This window comes from Peromyscus californicus, unplaced genomic scaffold, assembly GCF_007827085.1.
Source record: "Peromyscus californicus insignis strain IS unplaced genomic scaffold, ASM782708v3 Scaffold_17__1_contigs__length_78620276, whole genome shotgun sequence".
Taxonomy (NCBI): Eukaryota; Metazoa; Chordata; class Mammalia; order Rodentia; family Cricetidae; genus Peromyscus; species Peromyscus californicus.
In genome coordinates, this window is record NW_026294469.1 from 69353289 (window position 1) to 69368791 (window position 15503).

The following is a 15503-nucleotide window of genomic DNA, read 5'->3' on the forward strand; positions in this document are numbered from 1 at the left end:
ATTAGCAATGTTCTACTCACATTTCAGGTATCTACAGCGTCAGAAAAGAAATGTGCCCATCTTCTGTACCCGACTAATCACAAATACAAGTTTCAAGGGGGAATATAAAATCTTGAAATTACAATTTGACTGATTCATTCATAAACACTTTTAATGCTTACACGTATAATGAATAATTTTAAATTTTCATAGGTGCACTCCTCGTATGCTGATTGTTTGTAGAGAATAAGCTAAAATATTTTCTAAACACACGGTGTGAGCAACAATCCTAATCTTAGATGCACTTTTCCTAGAAAGTTAAAAACTAATATGAGCACAGACATAACCATGAACAAACATGGTAGAATTTTCCTATATTCCATAAACATGGCAGAATTTCTTCTCCCTAATTTTTCTCTAGGACAAGGGCTAGTCTTTAAAATATAAACATGCTCATGAACAGCAAAAAAATGCTTCTGTGACTATCAGTAACACACACAGGAGAAATTAAAATATGATGTTAGATATTTTTCATTAAGCAGCCTCCAAATACAAGCATTTTGTTGCTAATTATATATGTAAACATCAAATGTATCCAAATAGCAATACCACAATATTATAGTACATACAGTTTAGTTTCATATTTACATGTTTCATGCTGACATTCAGAGATAAAATACACAAGCTGAGGATTTCATCTTAATGTAAAGCCATGGTCTATATTGTGATTATGGGAGCCTTGCTAGAGACCAGGATCACAAAAGCCCAAAGATCTGCACCTGATGGTGATTCCCAGAAGAAAATACACACCACAGTGGATGACCTCTGATGGGTGATGTCATTCTGTATGCTGTGAATATGTGTTGCTCTGATTGGTTGATAAATAAAGCTGTTTGGCCAATGGTGAGGCAGAATAAGGTTAGGCGGGACATTCTAACTAGAGAGAGAGAAAGGAGAAAGAGAGCAGAGAAGATGCTGCTAGCTACTACCAGGAGAAGCAAGATGTAAAGGTACCAGTAAGCCATGAACTACAGATTTATAAATATACAGATTTATAAAAATGGGTTAATTTAAGATGTAAGAGCTAGCTAGTAAGAAGCCTGAGCCATTAGACCATATAGTTTGAAATTAATATAAGCCTTTGTGTGTTTATTTGGGTCTGACCAGCTGCAGACCAGGCAGGACACAGGAAAACTTTAAGCTATAGACCTCAATGTCTGCACATGGCAAAAACATCTCACATTATCTTGATTGTTAGAATTACTCCTTAAAACAGTAATTTCCACAGGATCTTTATTATAACTTGATAATTTGCTATCAAGATACATTCCAAAATAGCAAAGAAATCAAATGTGGGGAGAAAAAAGTTTTTGCCTATGGGTGTGTCTTTTCCATTAATGTATCAGGCCATCTTCAAATGGTACCTTTTCCAGCCATCTTGCTAGCTATTAAATATATTTGGTACACAATTCTCTGATTTATATTTAAGGTACAGAACCTAAATATGGTGATAATTTGTACTGAAATGTGATTTTATTTGTATGTTAATAAATAAAGTTGCCTGGGGGTCAGAGCTAATAGCAAGCCATAGCAGAAGCCAGGTGGTGGTGGTGCACACCTTTAATCCTGATCACATGACAGGCAGATCTCTGTGTGTTCAAGGATACAGCCAGCATGGAAACATACACCTTTAATCTCAATACCAAGCATAGAAGACCTGGAGGTCTGTGACAGGCAGTGACACAGAGGTCATGTGCTTGGGTTTACAACCAATAAGAAGCCATAACAGAAAGTCAATAAAAAGACAGATACACAGAAAGTAGGTCTCTTTCTCTGGGGAAGGATGGCAGCGGCAGGAAGGGTAAGAAGGCGGTTTTAGTATATGTGCTGCCGAAGCAAGCACAAGAAGGCGGTTTTAAGTCTCAGCTCTTAGCTACTGCTCTGACCTCTTGGACTTTTAACTCTGCATTAGGCTCTGTGTTTCTTATTTAATAAGACTGTTACATCTACATTTGGCGCCCATGTGGCAAGAATTCATTAAAAACCTCTTGGCTTGGCAGCCCAGCCCAGTTTCCCACCTCAGCGGGACTAGCTCCTCAGCTCAGGCCAGCTCAGCCTAGGCCCCAGGCCCAACCGACCGTAGCTACAAGCGGTTACCCGCATCTGGAGCTACTTGCAGCCAGATAAAAAAGCCGGTGCTACGAACAACTCAGGCCTGCCAGAGCTACTAGTCGGCTACACTTGACTGCAACTGCAGACTACTTCAAAATATTTCCAACACTGCCAACATTTATAAAATAAAAGGTTTCATTTGTCCTATAGGTGCCTTATATGCATTTGACAGCAAAACCAGTAATCATGAAACCTACTGCCTTCCTTCAACTGAGTTCAGGCTTGTGTCTTAGAACTGTGTGATTCCTGCATTCCTCTACAGTACCCAGAGAAGACAGCATCTAGTCATGCCCTGGGTTTTGAGTTTTGTGACTGTGAAGGCTGTCATAGCAGTAAGTTTTAAAAACATAGGTATGCTTTAAAATTATGTGTATCCTCATTAGGGGCCAGGGGTGGGGGAGCACTGATGCTTAAAAAAGAACTCTTCCAAAACACAGAACAAAGTTTAATTTATGTCCTGGTTACAGTACTCACAAATACAGGAATCAAACACAAGGCTTCACACATGTAGACCATTGCTCTACCACAGATCAACATCCCTAGACCAGCTAATACCTCTTTATGTAGAAAAGCTGATGTTTACTTCAACCCAATATAAATGTTCATGTCTGCATGGGGAAAAACTTAGAGTCCAAGAATTATATTAGTATTTATTTAAGGATAACAGAGTTAAAACCATGCTTATGCTTTAATCACTTTACTTTGATATAATAAGGATGACAAAATGTTTACTGAATTGGGACCTGCATGGGACCTCCCACATCATTAGTATCAAAACACACAGACACTGAAGTAATCTGCTTCATATTTTCCAACAATGTCTTCCATTGACAATGTCAAGAATACACTGTCTTTTCTTCTCCAGTTCAGAACTGAAATCACTCTTCAAGGTAAACAGATAATGGTTATCTAAGGAAAATTAAGTTTTCCCTTTATTTTTATAGTTTAATAGAACAAAAGTATCAACTTTTAGAAAACCCAGGTCATCTTGATGGACCACATTGCTTTTTATTTGACATTATGGCTGAACTGAAATGACAACTTTTGAACAGAGTTTAGTTCTGAAAAATACTGTTGGAGAAATAAATCCAGATGCTCTTTGTTGTATTTACCATATACAGCCAATATGGTAAATCCTTCAATTCTATGTTGGTCTAAGAGTTTTAGCAATGGAATACAAAACTAGACACTTTTTGATCTGTACATTTACCATTTTATAAAATTACTCCCTAACTACATGTTCCTATTTTATCACAACAATTTATATCTTTATTTGTCACCTAAGGACCATAAATAAACAACTATAGGGTTACTTTGCCCTCCACACACAGAACAAGAACATAAACTTACCCAATACATTAATAACTGAAAAATAAAGCAGAATTCTCTACCTTCCATAGGCATCACGAGTCCACAGACTAGACCGCACACACAAGGCCGTGCCAACCACTAAGCTAAGCTATCCTACATAAGGCCAGGAGTAGGTGGAGCATGCAGTGGCTCAAGAGAAGGAACAGGGCTGTCTTTTGTGTGTGGTAACTGAGCTGGGTCTGCAAAGCATGCCCTACAGACACACCCAGGGAGAAGCATACACAAGCTTCCCTTTAGCACATCCTTGATTTATGCCTTGAGCACAATGAAATTCATTTCATTCCTTTAAACTCTCTCTGGTGGCACAGTGGCGACCTGAATTCCAGTCATCAGGAAACACAGGTAACGAACTCCGAAAGTCTGAGGTAGGAGGGCCTGGTCTATACAGCAAAAATACACAACCAGGCAGGGTTATTAAAAAAAGAAAATTAGCAACACAATCAAAACCTCTCCCTAAGGCTTCCTTCAAAAAAGTGTCAATAATTATTCACATGTATTTACCATTTGGCATAATATTTCCCTTTTATGTCAAACTCTCAGAGACAGATGGGAGTTAAAGCAGGTAATAGTCTTATAAAATTGTCTGAACTGGAAATAAACTTCTATACAACTTAATTTTAGAAATGTAAGTTGGTTTTCCCATTAACTGTCTACCCTATTTTATCTATTTCTAATAAAATCTGAAAGAACACTTACTCTCCATGGTTTTCCTTCAATTCTGTCATGGGAGTGACAGTTTCTAAGCATTAAGTATATCAAATACATATCACAAAAATCACTCTAAAGTTCTTTACCAATCTCATGCAGAAGTAATAAAGAATGAGATGATGGAAAAGAATTTTTAAATCACTTTCACTTTTGGTTACTCATTCCTTAGAATTACGTAGTTTGAAAAAAAGAATGCACTTTGAGGGGAAGAATACCAAATGTTCCAGTTCCAGGCTGGTCCCTCAACAGTAGCCTTGTGTGATAGACAGGGCAACTCTACTCAGAAAGACCAGAGTTCTAACAGGAAGAGGACTAACAAAGGTTGGGTGTGTTGTGCATATACAAGAAACTAAAGCAGAAAATGCACAGCGGGAGCACATGGGAGACATTGGTAGAGGATAACGAAAAGTATTAGCCCACGTTTAACCCCAGCTTTCCAAGGGAAGGCTTATGTCTTAAACAAAAGGAGAGGTTAGCATCTGGAAGAAAGCTAGAAACCACTTCCAGCCCAACACTGTGCAGCCAGGTTGCCCATGCTATAGGAGGGTGGCGGACACAGACTCACTCACAACACGATGACTGTGTTAAGAGTCACCAGGGACAACAAAATGCACAATGTACCTACTACCACAGCAACCTCAAAGTGATGTGCTCCAATCCCTAATTCAGTCTCTAAACTGGCCGCCAACAGGGGTAGCTGCTCCTTTATACTGTACTAAAAGAGTTTCCAAGAATACCACTTTTTAACAACGTTCAACTGATACATTTCTATAGTTAAACTGAATTTCAATTTCTAATTGCAAAGATATTCAATGTCTTTTTCTTTCTTTGTATTTGAAAAATGCACACAAAATATTTTCATATTATAATAATCTAAAATTCTAGATTGATATATTTAAAATGAGAAAAACAAAGTGGCTAAAAACATCAAATGTGGGTACAATAGGGCCATTTACCTGAAGGGTATTCCTTAGACATGGCCTTAGGCCACGTGAAATAAAGGCACGCCTACTGTGTGCAGAGCTTTTCTGCACGTTTGCATCTCCCTTGGACTCCACCATCAGCATCCACAGCATACAGCACTTGCAAATCTGCTCTAGTAGAGGATGCTCCCATTCCTGCCACATCCCTATGACATGAAGCTCGGGCTGTGGAGTGTCAGTCCAGAGTGCCCTCTCATCTCTCAAAGTGGCTTCTTTGCTTTATTCTAACACTCACACAAGGCTTTGATGCTAGGATTTTAGATGGCTCTGGTAGTAGTAATTCTCTAAAGGCGCAGAAATGTAGACACAACTGTAAAACTCTAAGACAAACAGGAGTTTTGTTGTGTTTAGAGATAGGAATGGCCCTCATATAAGAAGCTTCCTCCTCTACCGAACTCACACTGAATCAGAATGGGGCAGGTACACACAGACCTCTTCTAGACCTGGGACTGCACTCATTCTCCTATTCCCTTCTCACTCACCTAGGCATGTGTGTTTGTGTCTGTGTGTCTACATGAATATGTGTGTGTACACGTATGTGTGTGCGTGTCTGTGTGTCTACGTGTATGTGTGTGGAGTGTTTATGTACATCTATATGTGAGTATGTGTGTGTGTGTGTGTGTGTATGTGTGTGTGTACATGTATATGTATGTGTGTGTTTGCAGAAATTCTCTCAAAACCCGCTTTTATGCAGCAACAGTGGAAAGAACAAACATTTTGAAGAACCTACATATTTTCTGATCTGTGTACCTGAAAATTTTGAAAAGTACACTGAGGAAGAGGGGCATTCACCAGAGCCAGACCCCTGACAAGAGAAGACACTATAAATCACATCAGAATGCTGCTCAGATCTACACGTCTTGGTCTGTCTTCTGCTGCTGTTAACAGAATCTCACAGACTGGGAACGGATAAATAATGGAAGGATATCTGTGGTTCATGGTTCTGGAGACTGAAAAGTATAGACCAGGGGTAAGACCTGTGGTGATATAGTGTGTACATTAATAAACTTACCTGAGGATCAGAGGACAGAGCCAGCCACTAGATTAGACATAGAAGACAGGCAGGGGTGGCACACACCTTTAATCCTAGCCGATCCTGTTTCCACAAATCCTCAGACTAAAAGCCTCGGAGTCGTCGCCCGAAAGGCCTCAGCCAAAAAGAGCCTTTAGTTCGTGTCTCCTCATGCCTTATATACTTTTCTCCGCCCTGCCATATTACTTCCTGGGATTAAAAGCATGTGTGCTTCCCAAGCAAAAGCATGAGATCTCAAGTGTTAGGATTAAAGGTGTGTGCCACCACTCTCTGGCCTCTACGTTTAATCTAGTGGCTTGTTCTGTCCTCTGATCCACAGGTAAGCTTTATTAGGGTACACAATATATTACCACATTTCCCCTTTGTCTAAAATAATAAATGAAGGTTATAACTAAGAAAAAGTATATACAATAAGTATATACTATATATACAGTCAAGAATTACATTAACAATGTCCAATCCATTAACATTTGGCAGATTCAGAGAAAATACTCCATTATTGATCCTATTTTGGTGAGGCCAAAATGTTGTACCTAATTCAATTTCTATCCTAACTTGTATTACCAAATGAATACTATCTATTGATGTCTTTCAAACTTATATACTTTACACCTCTTTAGAGAGTTTTGTTTCTGAATTTGTTAACAAGGAAAACTGTAACTATAACTATCTAGTCTTCAACTCGCTCAGAGACCCAAGAAGGAAATAATACTTGAGTAATCAGGAAGTGCAAGCAAGTGACTTCTAAAAATGTGAGAAATGACAGAAACAGCTGGCTGCCTGGACAGCCACCCAAGGTTCCTCTGCAATGTTGAGGTATCCATCTTCAGCCTACAGGCCTAGCATATCTGACAGACTAGATGCATCTGTGAAGCAGGATTTTTTTGTTTTTTGTTTTTTGGCTTTTTGAGACAGGGTTTCTCTGTGTAGCTTTGAGCCTTTCCTGGAATTCACTCTGTATTCCAGGCTGGCCTCGAACTCACAGAGATCCACCTGCCTCTACCTCCCGAGTGCTGGGATTAAAGGTGTGCGCCACCACTCCCCGGCAGCAGGATTTTCTAAAGGGCCTTCCTACTTTGTCTTGGCAAGAATCGGCAGTCCTTTCTTTCGTGTCTTGCTTGTCCATTTGGACAGCACACTGTCAGAAGTTGAGGCAAGGGCATTTTCTTGCCCACTGGCTAACTTGCCACAAACAAAGTAAACTCCATAAGGAGTTTCTTCAATGCCTATCATTTTCTCTGAAGTAGATTGGTGCTGCCAGGAGCAGACATGTCTCATTGTCATAAAAAAAAGAAAAAAAAAAGAAAAAAGAAAAAAAATTTATTAAAACATCTTAAAAGTCACATTCTGTCGATCTCTAAAGTGTTTGAAGATGACCTATTTATCTAAAATATATGTTTGATCTTGAAAACATACCTAACATGACTACAAGTTTGGTTGTAATGACTATGAACTTTCATTTCTTTATATCCTAATTACTTGGTAATAATAACTTTCAAGGACTAGCAATCTGTATTACATTATTAAATGAACTGTATAGGTACAATACCTTGAACAAGATTAGAAATATATGTACAGTATTTTCTAACAGAATCAATCTCAAATTGGTATTAATATATATAATTTGTATATGACATACAAAAATCAAATCCAATGTAAAAATATTTAAAACTATTAGTTGCTTTTTAAAAGTAGATTCAATAATCTATCTGTTTATCTTATATCCATATTCTCTCTCTTTTCTATTCAGAGTAGATTTCAATAATCTACCCTTTATCCATCATTTCTATATCTTTTTTTTTCAGAGTAGGTTCAATAATCTACCCTTTTATCTTATCGTTTCTATATTTTTAAAGAGTAGATTCAATAACCTGCCTTTTAATCCTATCATTTCTACTTTTTTCAGAGTAGATTCAATAATCTACCTTTTAGCTTATCATATCTATATCCTCTTTTTTCTTTTCAGACTAGATTCAACAATCTACCTTTTTATCCTATTATTTCTATATTTTTTAGAGTAGATTCAATAATCTACCTTTTATCCTATCAAAGACCCTTTGGGCTGCATGTAATATGCCAGGAAGATTCAAGTGGCTAGGTCACAATGTGTATAATGGGGAGGAAGGAAGAGAGCTGAACTCATCTTTTGATCAAGAACACACTCCTATGACAATGATATCATTTCTACGATGAGCACCAAACATGTATCAGGAGCTATAGTGACCTAATCACTTCTTAAAGGTCCCATGTGCTAACACTGCTGTGCTGAGGATCACATTTCCAGCCTATGAACTCAGGGACACCTTCTTAGGGTTTCTATTGCCGCAATAAAAAGCACACTACCAAAAGTAACTTGGGGAAGAGTTTATTTGGCTAACACTTTCTGATCACAGTCCCTTAGATGAAGCTAAGGCAGTAATTCAAACAGGGCAGGAACTCGCAGGCAGAACTCAAAGCAGAGGTCATGGAGAAATACTGCTTGTCGCTTTTTCCTCATGGCTTACTTAGCCTGCTTCTAAGACAACCCAGTACCACCTGCACGTCACACAGTTGCCTAGGCCCTTCCACATCAATTATCAATCTAGAAATGCCCCAGGCCAAAAGGATGGGGGTCCCTCTTCTCAGATGACTCTTTCTTGTGTCAGGTTGACTCTGCGTGTGTGTGTGTGTGTATGTGTGTGTGTGTAAACATGTAAACAACACAGACACATGCAATATGGACCACGAAGGAAATTATGTGTTGCTAACACACTGCAGCTTCCCTGATCTAATTTTTAAAATGTAGCAGGCTATGGCAGTACATGAAAACTACAGAAACTAGAAAGTATAATCTTTTAAGTAGAGCAGTCTTGAAGAGGATACAGAAAATGCTCAACTGAGAGAGATGGAGGTCAATATGAACAAGACATTGTCACTAATTCAAAAGGTGGCTGGCAAACAGGAAACCTGGTTCCAAGTATGAATGTGCACCATGACACACAAAGTTGACTCTATATTCTTGGGCTCTATAGATGTGGATTAAGTCCAGTAGATGAAGAATCTTCAAGAAAAATATAATCTAGGAAGTTCCATATAGTAAAACTTGGATTTCCCATGCCCTGCATATTATGGTGAGTCCATGCAAATGAGAGATGTATGAGGACACTGTGCTATGGCCTGCTACTAACACATCTTGTCTCACCTGTATAGTTGGTCTTACAGTTGGTATGTCTGTACTGAACTTGTTAGACTTTTCTTTCTTATTCTAATTCCCAGACTAACACAATAGAACAGCTATCACACAGCATTTATACAGAACTAGTTATTATAAGTTATCTAGAAGTAATTAAAAGTACATGGGAGAGGTCCAGCGTGGTGGCACATGGCTTTAATCCCAGCACTCAGGAGGCAGGAGCAGGTGGATCTCCAGAAGTTCCAGGTCAGCCATAGCTACACAGAGAGACCCTGTCTAAAAAACCAAACCCAAACAAAACAAAACATGTGGGTGTGTGTTTAAGTTTGATAAAAATACTACACAATCCTGAATTTAGGTGTCCTGTGGGATAACTATATAAAAAGGGATGACCCAGTGTCCATAATATCTTCTCTATCAAGACTGAGAAGAAAGGTGAAGACTGTTTGCCAAGCTTCTCTCAAAATAGTTTCCAGACAACAACAGCACTATCATGACCTTTAAAGGGGACTGTACTAGTTACTTTTCTGCAGTGGGTAGCTCTTCTGGCTATGACCTTGAAGCACTGCCCCTAGAGAGGGAGAAGGTAACTGCTCTACCTGCCTATGACCTTGAAGTACATCCCTGGGGCATGGCCTCTTGTGACCTTTAAGAACTGAGATGCATGTATGTGGGCCTCTCTCTCCCTCATTGTTTTCGGATGCTGAGACAGACCAGGCGAAGAAAAGCACAGACCATAGCTCGGCTTTCCAGGATCCTATGATAAATCAATCTCCTGTGCTGTAGTGAGTTTTTATCCCTCGATAAATTCCTTGCCATTTAAGCAGACTCAACAGATTTCTCACGTTACTTTTCCTCTTACTGTGGACAAACAACTGCTAAGAAGTAACTGCATGGAGAGACTAAATGGGGCTCATGGTTGGCATGAGAACAATCTACGACAGGGGAAGGCGTGGTAGCAGGAGCATGAGGGACCTGGTAACAAGGCATGGGTAGCAAAGGAACTGAGAGACTAGAGCTGGAGCTGGGCAGGCTATAACTCATCCATTCTGGCCCAATAGCCCAATGGCATCTATGTCTGCCAAGTAGGCCTCAGGTTACAACCTCCCAAAGTAGAGCTACCAGCTGTGGAAAAGTCTCCAAACACATGAGCCTATGAGAGACACACTGCATTCGAACCAAAACAAAAACGGCACCCACCACAAAGCCAAACACTGTGCCTGCTCTTCCACTCTCTTCTGACCGCATTGATCTCACAGCCAGAAAGCAAGTTCATCAAATTCACATGCATGCACTATGCCAAAGGCCTCACAGTGACACCTAAAGCCAGCCTCTGCCCTTGAAAAGCTAATGAGATAGTGGACACAGTCTGAGATCAACAATTCTGACAGAGGCAAACATGGTCAGATGTAGTAACAGCAAGAGATGTGATCTGTTATGGAAATCTGAGTGGGGAGAAGGCAAATTCTGACTTCAGATCTTGGGAAGCTTGCCCAAAGGCCTTATGGAACTAATGGAACTTTGACAATCCTTCTGGACATCATAAACAATCAGAAGACAAAAACAAAAACAAAACAAACAAACAAAAAACCCAGGAGGAAAGATACAATCCGAAAAAGTAAGGGATCTGAATGAGAAGTGAGTTTTAAAGTGGGAGAGAGCTTTCGATGCCTGCTGAAGGACACCCACCTTCATCCTAGGAGCAGGCCTCTCTATGGAGTTCCCCCTGAAATGCACAAGCAGCAATGTGAGAACCCACACAGAACACAGCAGCTTCGTGAGCCTCCTCAGAAGAGATGCTCTTGCAAACACAACCAGAGGTGGTGTTCTTATTCTCCACACAGAGATGTACTGCCAATGCTTAGCAATGCTCACATTTCATTCTAATCTGTGCTTGTTTTTTCAGCCGAAACTCTAGTCTGCACGGCATCCTTTGGTGTTTGGGGAAATAAGAGGAAATACACAAAATATAAAACCTGCTGACCTAACCAAGCTTATCAGCACAGCATTAAACACCTTTACCACTAACCATCTTATTTTATAAAACTGAAATTCTGTCCCTATAAAACACCATCTCTGGGTTACTCCCAAGGTCCCAGCTCCTATCATTTCACTTTCTATGAATCCAATTACTCTACTTACATCTTACAAGCAGAATCATAAAATATTTGCTCTTTCGGGAATAACTTAGTTTACTTAAAATGATGTCCATAAGCTTCACCCATTATGTAACGTGTAAAAATACCATTCCTTTCTGGGTCAATTTCTAAGGGTACTTTCCTAATGCAGGTTACCCTATGGCCACAATGTAAGCTATACATATTTTCTCATAATTCATATGACTTTTGACATTGCTTATGATTATTTCTGATATGCAAATTTTTATTTTCATTTAGCCATATATATCAACTTTTCATAATAATTCTAGATTTTAGGCCACAGTGAAAAACTCTTGAGACAGTTCATGATTATAAATGTTTTCTTCCAGCACTAAAACAATTTTTAATTCCTTTCTTAATCAATTCTTTAATTTATAAGCTTTTTAAGATGTATTATTATTATTGAAAATTTAGCAATATCCAGGAAATATTTGTTTAATTTTAATTTAACTTTCTAATTTAACTGTATTGTGGTTAAAGAACACATGAATGAAATTTTTAAAATATATACTAAGATTTGTTTGACCTATTTTGATAAATTTCCCACATACTCATAAATACATTTTACATTCTACTGTTGAATGATATCTTCTATAACTGTCAGTTCAATCAACTGCGAAGATAATCTTCAAGGCTATTGTGTTCCTACAGATTTTTATACCTGTTCATTAATTATTAAGAGGGCTTTGAAAATTCCAACTACCATTAAGAATCTGTCTATTTCTCCTATAGTCCTAAGAGTTGGCTTCATGCATTTCAAAGCTGTTATGGGGTACATAAATACTTATGCTTGTATTTCCTGATAATAAATTAACCTTTTCCTCACTGTCCTCTGAAACCAACTTCTTGTGATACTGCTATAAACAACTACAGTTTTACTTAGCGTGAACTAAGGTCTATTTTTGTCTTCTTACTTTTAAACTGTAAGTGTTCTAACATGATTCTTATAGACATCATATATTGGGATCTTAGAGTCTGACAACCCTTGCCTTGTATTTGGAGGATGGATCATTTACATTTGAACACAAGTTATTAAGAGGTTTCTAAATTTAGATTCCAAATGCCTGGAGCTATTGTGTAGTCTAATTCTTATTTATTTCTAAATCTATACTGCGGTTATAAACAAATACATAGGATTCCATTTAAAAAACATATACAATGGCCTGAATTACACCCTACTGTATACATTTGGTATAAGAGATCTTTTCTGACAGGTGTAGTGTAACTGCCAAGAATGCCTGAGGAGCCTTGTGGGTTTTTACAGTTCCTAGCACAGGAAGGACAGACAGGCCACACGAGTGCGTGTGCAGCTCTGCTCTGACATCTCAATGACAGGAGTGAGAGGTGCTCCAGTGTCCCTCTGCCTTGGGGTTGTTCTTGGTAGGCTTTGGAGGATTTGTATGAAATGAAAGTGTTGCTTCCCGCTATCTTCCCATCTCTTCTCTTATATGCAGTACACAGGTTCTTTCTGCTCATAACGATGTGTTGAACCAGACATACAGAAGGGATTCCACCTCATGATGGGAACTGGCATCAGTTTTCAGTTCACACAAGGCACCTCCTCAGCGCATCATCTATGGTGCACAATCACTCCATGGTGGTGGAGTGGGGCTGACTCTCCTGCCTGCTCCGATGGTGTCCCCTTCCTCACTCTGCTTCCGAGGCACACCACGCCTTGAAGGAGGCTACCTTTGCCTCACAAGTGTCCCAAATAGTCACCTCTGATATTTTCCAAACGTCCCTTGGTGATTAGAGAGCTACCCTCACCAAATCCATACAGAAGACATGTGATCCTATCTGGGGAAACAAAAAAAGGCCTTCTCTTCAGAAAGCAAAGCCTCTAAAACATCAGTGTCCCAGGGTGACCTTTTTGCTCCCCCCATCCACAAAACTAGCCTGGCACTGGCTCTGCTATTTTGGATTTTACCCCACTTCAGGAGAGAGAAATGGGAGGGACTGTCAAGGCCAAGTCTATCCACGCAGTAAAAGAAAGGACTCTACTCAACACTCATCGTGGGCAGGTATTGGTGGAGGTCTGTCAGAACATGAAGTTGGTGGCCATAACCTACTAAGGTGACAGGAAATCTGGAGCTGCCTTGTGAACTCCCTGACAGCACCATTTCTTCCCTAAGCTGAAGGCTCTTGCGCAGCTTCCTCCAACAGGACTGACTTCATTTCCACTCCAGCATCTCTACCCACAATGACAAACTCACCCTCCAAGGTTCTGAACAAACTACTCTGACTCTTTAACCTTGAGATCTGCAAATATCTGTCTAGCAAATATTGCCAAGACTTATGAAGCCATAAGCAATACAAACTAGAAAAGAAAGAGAAAGAAGTGAAGAAAAAGAAGACCACAATAGTATTTAAGATTTGTAAGGAAGGTTGGAGTAATTTTTGTATTGAAAGACACCTATTTGTAACAATTTTGCTTACATACTAAAATGTTATCTATAAGAATGTGAGTTTTTTTCATAATATTTTTGGAAAAGCACAGAATGACCATAGAGCATCAAGAGCACATGCTTCTTCCCATGTTTCCATGTACATCTTGCCATGTAGCTCTATAGCACGTATGTAAATAAGCAGCTACAAAGTGATATCCATCTCCCCTGTGGACCCTGAATGACTCACAAGGGTCCTCAACTCGCATCCTCATAACATGTATATTAACTGTCAAATAATTTAGCGCCTGCAAATAGTTTTGTAAGTGATAATGCTCACTACATAAATCTTGTATATGACGAGTAAGAAACATGTCCAACCATGCTCCAATATAAAAAAAAACATAGTCATATAATAAAGTCCCTTATTAAGAGATATGCTAACAGTTATAAGCTGCTAAAATAAGTATTCAGTTCTTCTATATCCAATAGTTAAGAGCAAAATTGGGCTTCAAGCTTTCCCAAGTCTCCATAATAACAAGCATGTGGAACAGAACACACACAGAAGTGAAGGACTGTATAAATGCACATACATGCGTGGAAATGTGTATTTATCCTCCCAGGAAACAAGAAGTTACAAGTGCTGGGCACACTGGTCATCAACTATTATCCGAAGCCAAGACTGAATTAGCTACACCGTGCTGTGTTCCTGACTCCTAGTCTGTGGAGGCAGATCTTATCAGCAGTACATGTGCTACAACCCAAGGAGTCTGCCCACTCAATGTACTCCTCAGACACAGACGTGGCATGGGCACCTCTAAGAACTTGACACATTTTACAGCTTTTGCTTCATGCTTTAGAGCTTCTGTGTTAATCTACTCTAGACTGAATTATTCTCTCCAAACAAAGGTCCACTACCTTTAACTTATACAAATGCTGAATATCTTTATATTAACCAAATATTTAACTTACCCTGGTAAATGTTCCTTCAAAACTATGAATATCCAGTTGTGGCTTCTGAGCATAAACATAGGCACTGATAGAAAAAAGGTCCTGGAAAATAGAAAATAAAAATGAGCATCAATCTTATGACTGAGCAAACATGGTTGCAGTAATTCTCAACACATGAAACTTCCATACCACACACCACCTTTTGATATAGGGCCATAAAGAACAAGCTAGCAACAATCCTCATTTCCACGCACACATGAACATTTACAAGCATGCGTCTCATTTAGTATATTAGACATCAAATGACTGAATAATGGCACAATAATGAGAGTGTCATTCGAAGCGTTTCATGATAATTTAAAAATCATTCTGAAGTTTTCAATAATGTAGGAAAGCCTCTGCTATTAGGTCAAGGGCAACATTTGTTCGCATTACTTAAAGGTCATTAAAATACATCCTTAATCATAACATGTGTTTCATTACAAATAAAATTGCCTCTTGTTCAATAAAACTAATTAAATGTAAATGGTATTGTTTACTGCTATATGGATCTTTTGAAATAAATCAGCAACTCATGATTTATTGAAAATT

General features: G+C 39.0%; 1 protein-coding gene across 6 annotated transcripts in view; it reads right to left on the bottom strand.

Annotated features, from left to right (window-relative positions):
* Atp9b (ATPase phospholipid transporting 9B (putative)) overlaps nt 1–15503 on the bottom strand; it is a 242264-nt gene that overhangs the window by 131116 nt on the left and 95645 nt on the right. For all 6 annotated transcript variants that reach the window (XM_052742665.1, XM_052742667.1, XM_052742669.1 and 3 more), the window contains exon 9: nt 14934–15014. In XM_052742665.1, the coding sequence (XP_052598625.1) occupies nt 14934–15014 (81 nt within the window). The remainder of the gene's footprint in view (nt 1–14933; nt 15015–15503) is intronic.